The sequence below is a fragment of the Macaca fascicularis genome, chromosome 5 (assembly GCF_037993035.2).
Source record: "Macaca fascicularis isolate 582-1 chromosome 5, T2T-MFA8v1.1".
Lineage (NCBI taxonomy): Eukaryota > Metazoa > Chordata > Mammalia > Primates > Cercopithecidae > Macaca > Macaca fascicularis.
In genome coordinates, this window is record NC_088379.1 from 104,573,919 (window position 1) to 104,589,362 (window position 15,444).

Here is a 15,444-nt window from a genome sequence, read left to right on the forward strand (position 1 = left end):
GGGAGGGCAGATGTGAATTCCAGCCCAGCTTCTCGTTGACAGTTCTATTGCTCTCCTTTCTGCGAATGAGCGGTGGTCTTTAGGCCTCAGACCTGACAATGTCACTGAGAAATAGAACTTAACCCAGGGGACTGTTCTCCAAGGAGCGTCCGGGGGGAACCAACGCAGAGGAGCGCAGCGCCCTCTCCAGCCGCCTGCGGGTGTCGGGGATGATCAGAGCTCTTGGGTGTTTGTCAGTGAGGACAACTGCCTTATCTGACTGTAGGCACAGAGAGTGCGCCGCGAGAGGGCGGCTCCTCACAGCCAGGCGCCGGCAGGTCGCGCTCTGCGCTGGCCGACGCCCGAAGGCGCCGAATGGGAGGGGCCCTGCCGAGCTCCCTTACAGCCCCCACGTGCGCGCCGCTAGGAAGCTTGGGCACCCAGCCACCGCGAGCGGCGGGCGGGGGGCGGGGCGAAGGTGGCGGGGCGGGGCACCAGCTGCGCGCGCGGGGCGGGGGCGGGGCGCGCTGCGTGGTCCTGGTCGGCCCTGGGCTCCTCCCCCTTCCGCGCCCAGGCCGGCGGCAGGCCTTGCTCCTCCCCCGACTCGGTCTCTCTCCCCTCCCCTCCGCCCGGCCGTTCTTCCCTCCCGCCGCCGCCTCTTCCTCGGTGAGGCGCTCTTCCAGCGGGCAGGCAGCATGGCGGCCGTGGAGACGCGGGTGTGCGAGACAGACGGCTGCAGCAGTGAGGCCAAGCTCCAGTGTCCCACCTGCATCAAGCTGGGCATCCAGGGCTCGTACTTCTGCTCGCAGGTAGACGCCCGCTGCCCCGCGGATCTGCCGCCACCGCGGGACTCCTCTTCGCCTCTCCCTTGCTGGCTCCTCCCGCTCTTGCGGCGAGTCGGGACGCGCTCCTCCTCCTCCCCCCGGCCGCGTTTCCTCCTCCCCCCACCCGCGTCGCCACCGCCCCCTCCTGCCTCCTGGGGTCCCCGGGTCCTCGGGAGCCGCGCGGGGCTCACGCGGGGGCGGGGGTCGCCGCCCGCCGCGGCCATGTGGGCTGGGGCGGAAGCTGGCTCGTGCGGGGTCGCGCGGCCGCGCTAGACCTCCGCGTTCTGGGGCTGGTTCCTTGCGCTGGGGCTGGGGCCGCCAGGTGTGCGGGCTGCCGGGGGCAGGTAGCGGCGCCGTGAAACAGGGCAGCCCGAGCGTCGCGAGCCTCCACAGCCGCGGCACCGGCGGGGCTCGGGTCTGGGCGCTGGAGGCTGCCGGGCCGTCCGTCGGGTCCCTGCGGGGTGGGGGGTGGAAGCGACCCGCCGGTCTCTGAGAGATGGGTGGCCGGAGGACGGTCGGAGTAGCAAAGAGGAGGAACAGAGGGGAGAAACGCTAGGTAGGTCCAGCCCCACTTCTTTGTGCTTTACTACCGTGCGTTGACACTTAAGCAACTTTGGGGGTGGGGAATGGAGAGGTCTGTGTAATTCGTTCTTTTCCCTCGGTATATAAAATTATTAATTTACAAAACTGTAACCTAACGGGATGAGTCACCTGTGACTGAATTTCCCAGAGTGAAAAGGACAGTTCCATTGAGGGTTAGGCGTGAAGGCTGTAATGTGTTTTAGTAAGTTTTGTGCAGTAGAGCAAACCCAGCGTTGAATGGGGTCCTGACTGAAGCGCGTGCTCGTGTTTCTGTTTACTGAAGAGTGACTAGTGTTGCTGCTGCATTTCGAGACCCAGGGTGAGGGCTGGGCGGCAATAGTATGGCTCTTTCTTACAGTCCAGGTTTACTGAAGAGAGGCACATGAATATTGAAATATTAAATTGGTAGTGTCCTGTGGGGAGGAGAGCAGGAATAAAGAGAAGGCCTGATTGGGGCCCTGCTCTTGCCAATTACTGTGCGATCTTGAATTAGTAAAGTTACTTAATCTTTCTGAGTTCCAGTGTTACCCTGTACAGAGGAGATGATTATAGCTTTCTTAGTAAGTTTCACAAGCTTCTTCTGAAACCCAAATTATCCAAGGAACGTGAAATGCTGTTATAATGTAAGACCTTTTATTTTTTCAAGGATTGTAGTACAATTTAACTCTGCCATAAATAAAAATGTGAATAAGAGTGAAGGCAGACATATGAACACAGTACAAATAATAAAAGTAGTTTCCAACATAAAACATATAAAAACGTAAAGATATAAATAAATACAATTTTTATGTCACAATACTTGTAGATAAGCCATTGCAAGAGGTCTTACCTGTGTTATATAGTCTTGTTTTTAGATAGGATATGATCCTTGACCTTGTTAGTATCATTTGGAAAAAGTTGCACGTGGAGGAGTGTTGCTTGATCTAAAAATAGCATTACTCAACAATCTAAAGGATCTGTGCTAGGTTTAACATGTTGAGCATTACTCATGTTAAACCTAGTACAGGTCCTTTAGATTCTTTAAAATTTCCAAATTCTATCCTTTTGTGGCCTGTGTGGGACCTGAACTTAAGAAACAGTGTTTGCTTTTGACATTTGTGTACCATCTGAGTAGAATAACTTTAAAAGTAGGTGGCATTTTGAATTAATATCTCTGACCCTCTTCTGTTAAGATTTTAAAAAGGTAGCATGAAACACACATTCATGAAACAGGTGGAAAGAAGGTTGAATCATTGGGGTTTGTGGGAAAATGCTAGACACATTTGCGAAAACAAAACATTCAGGGTTTATTCCGTGTTATTAGGATTTGAGGTATTTACATGTTGGATTCTGCAGGTATATTTCTGGTATCGCTGTTAGACATGCACTCAAATATTCCCAGAGTGGCTGTCCCAACTGTCTCTTTTTCTTCTTTTCTCTTACCACCTCCTCGGGTCAACTTTTAAAATTTTCTGCCAAATCAGTTGTCGTAGTCTCTTAATTTATTTCTCTACTGTAATTCCTCCCCTTGCAAACAGACACCCACAAAAAACCCTATCTCAAACAAAACCTTTTGTACAGAAGTTGTTTTTCCCGCAGTCTGATTATGCATATCCCTCATTGCTTTCAGGATTCCAGCCCCACATTCAGGGCCCCTCTTCTGAGTCTCTTGCTCTAGCCAAAAGCTGTGTTTATATTCTTTCCTTTCCAAAATGTCACCTGTCTTCTGAAATCACAGCTGTTTCCTCAATCCCATCTTGAGAACTTGATCAAGTCACTGTAACTTATCCTAAGCCACTTTGTACATCTGTGATGAAATATGGGCTTGGCCAGGCATGGTGGCTCACGCCTGTAATCTCAGCGCTTTGGGACGCCTAGGCGGGTGGATCACTTGAGGTCAGGAGTTTGAGACCAGCCCGGGCAACATGTCAAAACCGTGTCTCTACAAAAAATACAAAAATTAGCCGGACGTGGTGGCACACGCCTGTAGTCCCAGCTACTCAGGAGGCTGAGACACAAGAATCACTTGAACCTCGGTGCTGGAGGTTGCAGTGAGCCGAGATTGCACCACTGCACCGCACTCTATCCTGGGCAACAGAGCAAGACTCCGTCTCAAGAAGAAAAAAAACACAAAAAACCAAAAAGAAGAAATTAGGGATTTTCCTTAACATTCCTCTGATCACTAGGATGATCTTTCTTCTTTCTACTGCTCTGGTCCCTGGCCTGGCTGTCTGGCCAGCTTGTCTTTGGGAACAAACAGAACAAAACTGCGAGAGGCCTTTCTGATGCACCATTAACAGAAGTAAGGCATTCCCAGTTACTCTGTCACACCACCTTGTTTATTCCTCTGTGACCTTTTGTACAATCTATGATTACTTCACTTGTTAGAAAAATGAGGATATCTTTTTTTTGTTTTTTTTTTTTTTTGAGACGGAGTCTCCCTCTGTCGCCCAGGCTGGAGTGCAGTGGTGTGATCTCGGCTCACTGCAACCTCTGCCTCCCGGGTTCAAGTGATTCTCCTGTCTCAGCCTCCCGAGTAGCTGAGATTACAGGTGCGCACCACCACGCCTGGCTAATTTTTTTGTGTTTTTAGTAGAGATGGGGTTTCACCGTGTTAGCTAGGATGGTCTCTAACTCTTGACTTTGTGATCCGCCTGCCTCGGCCTCCCGAAGTGCTGGGATTACAGGCATGAGCCACCGCACCCAGCCTAGGATGTTTAATTTTAAGGAAAGCTTTCGTTCTTTAGAGGAGTACAACCAGTTTTACTTGAAAATTGAGTTTTCCAAGAGTTCTTGATGTTTGATTGTATTTATTGATAGCAGTGTTCCTTCCTATTTAATAGTTCGTGTATGTCTTTTTCATTTGTGTGTAAGAATTTTTTGAGGACAGAGGGTGTGTTTTACTTATTTTTGTATTTTCCAAAGTGCCTTGCCCACAGTAGACCTCCCTCATTTCCTTAAATGAAAGAAAGGAGATCAGTGGGCTTGCAATGGAAAACAAAGAAATTCTGTATTTACATTATCCTTTGTAAACACTGAATAGTATGCTATATTGTGGATATACTGTCATTATTTGCTTATGGTTGAATTTAGTAACTTTTCAGTTTTTTAGCTGATATTTAACTTTGTGAATAGCATAGGGCAGTTGCTGTCTTCTCTGGTTAGAGATCAGCTGGAAGGGACCTGAGTGATATGTAACTATTTGTATTTATAACACATAAAAGGTAGTAAGCATAGTGTAAGTGGAAGGAGACCTGGATTTTGCTCCCATGTGCTTGGATAAGTCCCTCCTATGCCTAATGAAGCATCCTCTTCAATGGAGTTGAGTGGAAGGTGACTTAAGAGAGCATCCAGAGTGCCTAGTAGAGCATATAGTAAATTTCGGCCTTATTATGCATATAACCTCATATGTAATGTTTTAAAATCAGTACCAAGGAGGGCTTAAAAATCTTTGAGGAGAAATGTTACTTGTTTGTGAACATTTTTGACAAATCCAATAATAGGTTCTTTCAAAGAAGTGGCAGGTAACATGATTAACTGAATCCAAGAAGAAAGTCTCTCTCTCTCTTTTTTTTTTTTTTGAAATAACAAGACAGTTATTCTTCTCTCTTTTTTTTTTTTTTGAGTTGGGGTCTTACTCTGTCAACCCAGGTTGAAGTGCAGTGGCGCAATCTTGGCTCACTGCAGCCTTCACCTCCCAGGCTCAAGTGATCCTCCCACCTCAACTTCCCAGGTAGCTGGGAACACCAGTTTGAGCCACCACACCTGGCTAGTTTTTTGTGTTTTTGGTAGAGATGGGGTTTCACCATGTTGCCCAGGCTGGGCTTGAATTCCTGAGTTCCACTTTGCCTTGGCCTCCCAAAGTGCTGGGATTACAGGCGTGAGCCACTGCACCCAGCTGGAATAAAGTCTTGTTGAGCATCTTGTAGGTTGGAGTTAGAAGGTAGGGAAGAAATTGCCCTTATAACATGCAGTATCTTTGAAATGCAACCCTGCGCTCTGAAACTTTCTCCTTCAGTAACAACATTCCCACCAGTGCAGTGTTTCTGGAATTCATCTTCATTAAAGGAGATATTATCATGTTCTGCTTTTTTATTTATAGGGATTTTCTTTAAATTCCTCATATCACTTTAGACCACCCTTAAACACTGCTGTAAGTTAGCTGAGTTTAGGTACAAATGTCATAGCTTCTTATAAGCGAAAAGACAGGAGGGAGGTAAAGAGAAATTACGAGTCTTTTTAAAACAAAAATAATTCATGAATTATTTATTGTAGAAAAATAGAAAATATATGTGAAGGTAATCAGTTACCCAGAGATGATTTCTATGAAATTTTGGTGTGTATTCTTAAGAACATATTTGCATATTTATTCATGTGCACATAGTTGTGTATGTTTTTACAAAAATGGCAACCATAATACATATAATGTCAGATAATTTTCTCATCCTTATGTCTTAACCAGTGTTTTGGTAGTGTCATGTCGTGGCTACATTTACATGATTCCTTCTAAAGACTGTTATGGGTGTACTGTCATTTATTTATTGACTTATAGTTGAATTTAATTTCTTTTCCATTTTTTAGCTGCTGTTTACTCTTCAATCAATGTTCCTCGAAAATTAAAATCATCTTGACTTAAGAACATATAATAATGGTACATGATTTGGTGCATGAACCCAGAATTGAACCATCCTAAACTAATTCTGTATCCTTGTCCAGAACGGTGGTTCTCACAGTGTAGTTAGTGGATTATTGTTGGTTTGAGGGCCTTCTGGTCATCTATGAAGTTTTGGCATGAAATATACCTATATTACAGTAGAATCTGTAAAACAGCAGCAAAAAACAGGCATCGTTTGGCTGATAGGCAATCAAAAGTTATACAAGTCTTTTGTTACCTTTTTGGAAATTGAAGTGCTATAGGAAATGTGATCTTACATTGCTCATTTGGTTTGTGGGTTGAAATCAAGTTTTAGTCATGTTTTTTAAGGTGAATCTTTTTCATGTTTAGCATAGCTGCAAAATTTTAGTTAAGTTTTAGTAAATTTGGTAGGGGTGACAGACATAAGTGCATAGCTAAGCTCGTTCCAGCTCTAGATACTCGGAAGAAAAGCAGTGGCATGGTAACTGCTTCTGTAATTGTCTTTGGTATTACTGCAATAGCAAACCCTTTTAGATAGATATTAAATAGGCAGAAATACTTTATAAAGCAACCATTGAGCTTCATTCTGTATTAAATGTTTAATGTAATGGAATATAAATGTAATTACAACCCTTTCTGCTTGATCCTGAACTTCGCCTGACCTCACAGTTTTAACATGAAGCATTCTTTTATTCATGCTTGGGCAGGTAGTGCTCCCAGCTCAACAATTATAAGTCTTTTACTTTGATTTCCTTGATTGGTATCAGTCTTGTCTCTGGCTTTGAATAAAGAGCAATTCAAAACACTCTGTAAACCAGGCCTGCCTTTCTCACTGTGTGTGTGTGTGTGTGTGTGTGTGTGTGTGTGTGTGTGTGTGTGTCACCTTATGGATGAAACTAGGATATTCTCACTGTGTGTGTGTGTGTGTGTGTGTGTGTGTGTCACCTTATGGATGAAACTAGGATAGGGACCCCGTGGAATTTCTTATGCTTTATTGTGTGTGTGTGTGTGTGTGTGTGTGTGTGTGTGTGTGTGTCCTTATGGATGAAACTAGGATAGGGACCCCGTGGAATTTCTTATGCTTTATAAGTTCTCTCCTGTTTTTATCTCCAGTAACCTGACTTATTGCAAGGCTTAGTAAAGATTTCTTCCTGATATACCAGAGCTGTGCCATGTCTGTTGGAAAGCATTTCTAAAAACCCTGTTAAGGCCAGGCGTGGTGGCTTATTCCTGTAATCCCAGCACTTTGGGAGGCTGAGGCAGGCAGATCTCTTGCTACGAAATCAGCCTGGTCAACATGGTGAAACCCCGTCTCTACTAAAAATACAAAAATTAGCTGGGTGGTGATGATGCATGCCTGTAATCCCAGCTACTACTCAGGAGGCTGAGGCACAAGAATCTCTTGAACCCGAGAGGTGGAGGTTGCAGTGAACTGAGATTGTGCCACTGCCCTCCAGCCTGGGCAACAGAATGAGACTCTGTCTCAAAAAAAACCAAAAAAACAAAAAAAAAAAACCAAGAAAAACCCCTGTTAATTGGGGTCTGCTATCTGCTAATGTGGCATTTATCTGGGTCACAGGCTCAAGCCTTTAAGGAGTGGTTAGGATATAAATGATAAGTGAAATTATAACTTTAGCAATTTCCCTTGCAACAGAGACTTCTCCGTGTTTTGAATGTGTGTTTAATGATTCTGCTGTGATTTAAGTGCAAAACGCAAACCAATCTTTGCATCACATTCTGAAGGTTAACCCTGTCTTATCCAGCAAGTTACAGGCTTAATCATTCAATAAAATAGGTAAATGTAAGTTCCGTTAGGTTTTAGAAATTTCATAGCTTTTTTTTGTCTTCTGAGTGGGGATTTATGTTATTACTGATTATTTCACTAACTGGTAATAGGGATGGGATTGACTGTTCGAATACTGATAGCTTCTTTACTAAACAAATGATAGAGAAAAATGTAAATGTTGTTATATGAATAATTTAATATTGCTTTTGAATTAAAATTTTAAGGACTATAAAGTCAGGATCTATAGATGTTTGTTTTCTAAATTGTTTTTGATACTGAGTAGAATAAACTATGAGTAAATGTTTGGGAAAAACTCAAACTTTTTTCCCGCTGTTCTCATACCACAACAGTCATCAACACAGAAGGCTTCTGTAACCCAAACGTATGGGGGTTTCTCCTTACCACCAAGCGAGCAATCATTTCTGCAGTGGACACCAACTGGGTGTCTTTTAGTTCATTTCCTACCCTGTTTGACTGGATATAATGTCAGATCCCACAGTTTGAGGGCTTAGTCCTCAAAATTGCCCCTTTCTCACCCTGTTCAGATACCAGTCACGAGTTTCGGCTTCTGGAACTTAAAACTTGACTGGCCTCAAGTTGGGGTTCCCATGGCCCCCGCTTTGGGTTTGGTTAATTTGCTAGAGCAGCTGACAGAACTCAGGAAAATACTTATTTCACTAGTTTATTATAAAGGATATTGCAGAGGATACAGATGAAGAGATGTATAGGGTGAGGTATTGGGGAAGGGATGCCGAGCTTCCACGAGTTCAGTGTTCAGCTAGCTATTTGGAAGCTCTCTGAACCCAGTCCTCTTGGGTTTTTATGGAAGCTTCATTCCTTCATGGTATGGGGTGGAACCCTCTCTGGAATGAGAGTCTTATGACCCACATCAGAAAGGTGGGGGGTTGGGGTTAGAGACCTGCCTTCAGGTAGGGTGAAAGGAAGAGAGGAGAAGGCTGGAGAGAGTCTGTTTCCTGAGGCCTAAAGCACCCAATGTTATAACGAGACTGCAACAAGGCTAGGGGAGTTATTAGCCAAGGAACTGTGGACGTATACACATACACACACACACACAGTAACACAGCAAATCACGGGATCTAAAGAAGCATGATAGAGTAAATGCCTATATACCTACCATCTAACTTACTAAAAAGAACATTACCAGGAAAACGAGTGAAAACAGAAGGCTCCTTTGTCTTTGTCCCTCATCCAAGAGGTATTCCATATCCTGAATTTTTTTGTGAACAAAATGATTACATGTATTCTTCTACAACATGCCTTTTTGTGTCATTATGTTCCTGAGATTTATCCATGTTTCATTGTAGCTCTGGTTTGTTCATTTTCATTGTTTTCACTGCTATGTGATATTCCAATCAATTAATGTATCATAACTTTTTCATTCTTCTGTCAGTGGAAATTTGGGTTGTTACAGGTTTTTCTATTATAAATAGCGCTGCTCTAGACATTCTTGTGCCTGATTCTTGGTGCCTATTTGCAAGAATTTCTCTTGGGTATGCCCCTTAGGAGAAAATTTTTTGGGTCGTAGGATATATGTTTAGCTTTACTTTGATGATACCAGATTGTTTTTTTTTTTTTTTTTTTTTTTTTTTTTTACATAAATTAACCCATTTATTATAGGCCAGTGATGTCTCAAAGAGTAGAAGAGCGTCTACTGGTCTTTCAACTCCTTCAGTCTTCTGATGGCGGACTTTACCGTGACAGCGGAAGTGGTATTGTATGTCCAGGCACCGCCGGCCACTGTCTTCATGCAGGAACCACAGTGCTAGATCCCCACAGCTCGTCTCTTCATCTTGGTTTTGCCACAGAAAGAGCAAGTGTACTTGGCGTGCTGGCTGATTTCAATTTTCTTCACCATTTTCCGGAGGGAGGCCCCATAGCGCGTCCCGTATTTACCGACGATCCCGACTTTCTTGGTACGTTTGGCCATGTCGTCGCGAACTAGATCCGAGCCCAGAGAGCCAGATTGTTTTCCAAAGTGGTTGTACTTCAAAATAAATAAATGGGACATAATTAAAGTAAAAAGCTTCTGCACAGCAAATAATAATATAATCATCACAGTAAACAGCCTGTAGGGAAAAAATATTTGCAAACTATGCATCTGACAAAAGACTAATACCCAGAATCTACAAGGAACTCAAACAAATCAGCAAGAAAAAAAATCAAATAATCTATCAAAAAGTGGGTAAATGACCTGAATAGAATTTTCTCAAAAGAAGATATGGCCAACAAACATATAAAAAAATGCTCAATATCACTAATCATCAGGGAAATGCAAATTAAAACAGCAATGAGATACCACCTTACTCCATCTAGAATGGCCATTACTAAAAAGTCAAAGAACAATAGATGTTGGCATGGATGTGATGAAAAGGGAATACTTAAACACTACTGGTGGGAATGTAAATTAGTACAACCACTATAGAAACCACTGGGTATCTATCCAAAGGAAGAGAAGTCATTATATAAAAAGACACCTGTATATGTATGTTTATCGCAGCACAGTTCACAATTGCAAAGATACGGAACCAACCTAAGTGTCAGCTGATGAGTGGGTAAAGAAAATCTGATATATATACATCATGGAATACTATCCAGCCATTAAAAAAAAATGAAATGATGTCTTTTGCAGCAATTTGGAAGGAACCAGAGGCCATTATTCTAAGTGAAGTAACTCAGGAATGGAAAACCAAGTACCATGTGGTCTCACTTATAAGTAGGAGCTAAGCTGTGGGTACTCAAAGACGTTCAGAGTGTTATAATGGACTTTGGAGACTCAGAAAAGGGGAGGGCGGGCTGGGGGTGAGGGATAAGAAACTTTGTATTTAATACAATGTACATACTCGGATGACTGCACTAAAATCTCAGACTTTAGCATTAAACAAAAGACAAAAGTGGTTGTACTTACAGAGCGTTTGTGTTGTTTCATATGCTAGCTAGGACTTGTCGTTAACAGACTTTATTTTTGCTAGTCCGGAGTTGTGTATTACTCATGAACAGCAGTGTTCACTGGGCTATTTGCATCAGTACACTTGCAAAAATTTAAAAGAGTTTAACTGTCTTCAAGGGGCTTATGTTATTCTTATATAGACAGGAAGTAGTGGAAAAAAGGTAACAGTGAAGTGCTAGTGAAAGTTATAGACAAGGAACTATGTTTTCCTTGAATTTTTTAATAATTTTACTGAGTTTGTCTAGCTTTTTATTGTGAAAAAATTCAAACAAATGGAAAAGTTTAAAGAAGAATATAGTATAATTGCAGTATACTCATCACCTAAGTTAACATATTGCTGTATTTGTTTTATTTATGTGTGCTTGTGTGTGTATTGGGTGTGTGTGTATATGTGTATTTGTTGAAACATTTTGGAAATAAGACACATAAAACATGACATGAATCTGTTAAATATTCAACAAGCATTTTCTAATGACAAGGGCATTCTTAACTATAATACCATTATTATACCTAAGAAGATTAATAGGAATTCTCTGATTTCATCTAATAGGCCAATCTTACTTAAATTTCTCAATTATCTCCCAAATGTCATCCATAAAAGCTTTTTTGTTTGTTTTGCTTTTTTGGTTGTAGAATCAGGAACCTATCAAAGCACAAATGCAGCATTTGGCTGTCATGTCTCTTAATTTAGAATAGTCCTCATCTTTTCATGATACTAACTTTTTGAAGAGGCTAGTCAATTGTCTTGTAGAATATTACACATTTTTGATTAACTAATTGTTTCCTCAGAGTGTCTTTAAGTTGTTCTTTTGTCCCCTGTGGTTTCTGTAAGCCAGAAACCCGACTGCTTTGTTAGATTTGTGAAACACTTTTTGTTTTTTTAGACAGGTTCTAAAAAAAAAAAAAACCTGCCCAGGCTACAGTGCAGTGGTGCGATCAGGGCTCACTACAGCCTCCAGGGCTCAAGTGATGCTCCTGCTTTGGCCTCCAGAGTAGCTGGGACCACAGGCATGCCACCATGCCTGGCTAATTTTTGTACTTTTTGTAGATATGGAGATCTCCCTATGTTTCCCGGGCTGCTGTCAAACCCTGGGCTCAAGTGATCTGCCTGCCTCGGCCTCCCAAAGTACTGGGATTACGGGTGTGAGCCACTGCGCCTGACTGTGAAATGCTGTTGACAGGACTCACAGGTGATGTTACCCACTTCACATTTCATCACATCAGGAGGCACAGAGTGGCTGGTGGTTCTGTTCCTAGCAGAGCACCATTGATTGCACAGGTGCTTCTTTTTAACCTCACAATTGGCATTTAATCTGTGGGATCATATTCTGGCACTTGGAGAATATGCATTTTCTTAACAATCTTTCTCTGAGTAGTTTTAGCATCGCGATGATCGTTACCTGATAATTATTTCAGTGGAGGTTGCACATGGTGATTTTCTCCCTAATTCTGTCATTTAATAGCTGATTTTTTTTTTTTTTTCCTGTAAGGAAGAGTTTTCTCTCATCAAATGATGAATGAACTATGTTCCACCATTCCTACCAAGAAGATAGAAATGGTTGTGTACTGGGCACTTCCCAGTAGTTGCAAATGTTTGTTGTTTTCAATTAAGACCTTTGTATTGTTTTCTTTTTCATGTTCAAATTGTCTCAAATTTGATTAGTGTTATCACCTTTAAAGTTGCTTCTATATCCTTTTGAGTCTCCTCCATTACTCTCTTGATTGCTTCCTAGCTCTCTGGCATATGATAAAACACATTCCCTTATAGTTTCCCAACCCCAGATCTGCAGTCAGTCTTGTTTCTAAGCAGCCCTGGTTTCTGGGAGGAATGTTTTTAGAAATCTAGATCTGAGTGCTAGGTATGCTTTCTCCTGTAATGTCCTCGCCTTTAGAAGTGGTAGTGACATCTTCAAGGAACATTGCTGATGTGGGGGACACAGATAAAACAGCTAAAGAACAGTTTTTAAAAGCAGTGCACTAAGTAGCTGAACGATGGACTAGGTAAAGACAGGCTCTGAAAGGCCTCATGAAGGAATTAAGAACTGAATTTTGACAAATAAAATAGGTGAAAATCAAATAGATGAGTAGGTAAATAAAACGGTATATATTAAGGTGAAGGAGAGGACATTCTCTGCAGGGAAATGATGTGTTTATGGAAGTAGGAGGAAGCTGAGGCATGTAGGTAGTAGCAAGTAGATTAGCAGCTTTAAGGAAGAGTCCAAGAAATATAAGGAAATGAAATGATTGTTAGTAGGGATAGAGGCCTTGCTGTTCAGTTGAATATTTTTTTCCAAAATGTAAATATTTCCTTTTAAATATTTTATTATAAAAAGGAGTACATAATCTTTGCAGAAATTTAAAACAGAGGTGTGTTAAGTGAAAACTATCATAATTCTAGCATCCTAAAACCAAAGCATTATTTGGTTTCTTATCTTTCCAGACTTTTACATATGTATTATATACAGGTTAAGAACATGGATGCTGTCTTAAGAGGGCCTGCATTCAAAACCTGTACTTGCCGTTAATTACCTCTGTGTTTTTTGGACATGTTAATCTGTTCCTCAGCTCTCTTATCTGTAAAATGAGATATCTGTGATAAATGTGATGGTGTTGTGAGGATTAATTCTCTGCCTAATCAGTGCTTGTTATATAGTAAAATCTCAAATGTTAGCTGTTGTTTTTTTCTTTCAAAATAAAATAGAATATTTGCTCTGCATTATATACACCTATACGGTTTTGTAATTTACCATTTTTTACATATCTTTTAAAAATTTGTTACAAAAAAAACATTTAACTTTACTGTCTTAAATATTTTTATGTGTGTAGTTCAGTAGTGCTAAGCATATTTACATTGTGAAACAGAGCTCTAGAACATTTTCATTTTGCAGAACTGAACTCCATACCCCTGAAACAGCAACTCTTGTTTTTCCTGTTTCCCAAACCCCTGGTAACTACTATTCTACTTTTTGTAATAATTTGACTACTTTAGATACCTCTTATAAGTTGAATTACACAATATTTGTTCTTTAGTGACTGGCTGATTTCACTTAATGCCCTCAGAGTTCCTTCATGTTGTAGCCTGTAACAGGGTTTCCTTTGTAAGGCTGCATAGTATTTCATTTTATGTGTACCGCATGTTGTATTTATCCATTCTTCTCTTGTTGGACATTTGGGTTGTCTGTACCTGTTCGTTATTGTAAATAGTGCTTATGAACATGAGAGTGCAAATATCTCCTTGAGATCATGCTTTCAGTTCTTTTAAACATATACTCAGAAGTGGGATTGCTGGATCACACGATTATTTGTTTTAGTTTTTTGAGGAGCAATCATTCTGTTTTCTGTAGTAGTTGGATTGTTTTACAATTCCAACACAATGTGCAAGGGTTCTGATTTCTCCACATCCCCACCAACATTTGTTCTTTTCTGTTTTGCTTTTTTCATAGTAATCATCCTAATGGGTATGAGCTGATATTTCATAGGGGTTTTGATTTGCATTTTTCTGATGATTAGTGATGTTGAGCACCTTTCGTATGCCTGTTGGCTAGTACATATCATTTTTGGAGAAATGTCTGTTTAAGTCCTTTGCCCATTTTTAAAATTGGTTTAATTCATTTTTTGATGTTACGTTGAAGGAGTTTTAAAATATAACCTAGATATCAACCCATTACCAGATATATTATTTGCAAATCTTTTCTCCTATTCCATCGGTTGCCTTTTACTCTGTTGATTGTGTCCTTTGATGAACAAAAGTGTTTAAGTTTGAATAATCTCATCTGTCTGTTTTTACTTTAATTGCCTGTGCTTTTGGTGTCATATCCAAACAGTCATTGCCTAGTCCATTGTCATAAAGTATTTCCCCATTTCCCTTACGTTTTCATCTAGGAGTTTTATAGTTTTGGGTCTCATGTTCAGGTCTTTACTCCATTTTTAGTTAATTTTTATATATGGTTAAGACAAGGGCACAACTTTATTCTTTGGCACTTGGATCCAGTTTTCCCAACAGTGTTTATTGAAGAAACTATTCTTTGTCTATTGGCACCCTTGTCAAAAATCATCTGAGGCCAGGTGTGGTGCCTCACACCTGTAATCCCTGCACTTCGGGAGGCTGAAGCTGGAGGATTGCTTGAGCCCAGGAATTCAAGACCAGTTTGGGCAAGATGATGAAATCTTGTCTCTACAAAGAATACAAAAATTAGCCAGGCGTGTTGGCATGTGCCTGTAGTGCCAACTACTTGGGAGGCTGAGGCAGGAGGACCCCTTGAGCCCTAAGAGTTTGGGGCAGCAGTGAGCTATGATTGTGCCACTGCACTCCAGCTTAGGTGACGAGGTGAGACCCTATCTCTAAAAAACAAACAAAAAACCCCAAAAAACACATATGACCAAATACACAAGAATTAATTTCTGGATTCTGTTCCATTTGTCTGTGTATCTGTTTTTATGCCAGTATTACACCGTTTTCATTACTACAGCTCTGTAGTGTGTTTGATATCAGGAAGTGTGAGTCTTCCAAATTTGCTCTTTTTCTGAATTGTTTTGGCTATTTGGGTGCCTTGAGATTTCATATGAATTTTAGAATTTTTTTCAGTTTCTGCAAAATATACCTTTGGGATTTTGGTAAGGATTGCATTGAATCCGTAAACTGCTTTGGGTAACATTGACATCTTAACCATATCAAGTTTTCAGATCCATG

General features: G+C 41.3%; 2 protein-coding genes across 4 annotated transcripts in view; one reads left to right on the plus strand and one right to left on the minus strand.

The window, feature by feature from the left end:
• The first annotated feature begins 641 nt into the window (after positions 1–641).
• Positions 642–15,444, plus strand: part of METAP1 (methionyl aminopeptidase 1) — a 68,441-nt gene continuing 53,638 nt past the window's right edge. For 2 of the 3 annotated variants that reach the window (XM_005555506.5, XM_015450670.4), the window contains exon 1: positions 642–788. In XM_005555506.5, the coding sequence (XP_005555563.1) occupies positions 675–788 (114 nt within the window). In that variant the 5' untranslated portion in view covers positions 642–674. Of the gene's footprint in view, positions 789–937; positions 1,360–15,444 lie in introns of those variants that run through there. The other variant, XM_074040203.1, reaches the window with a different exon arrangement.
• Positions 9,367–9,747, minus strand: LOC102120517 (large ribosomal subunit protein eL43). Its single transcript, XM_005555512.5, is given in 1 exon segment — positions 9,367–9,747. A coding segment is annotated over 1 exon segment (279 nt). The 5' UTR covers positions 9,735–9,747; the 3' UTR covers positions 9,367–9,455.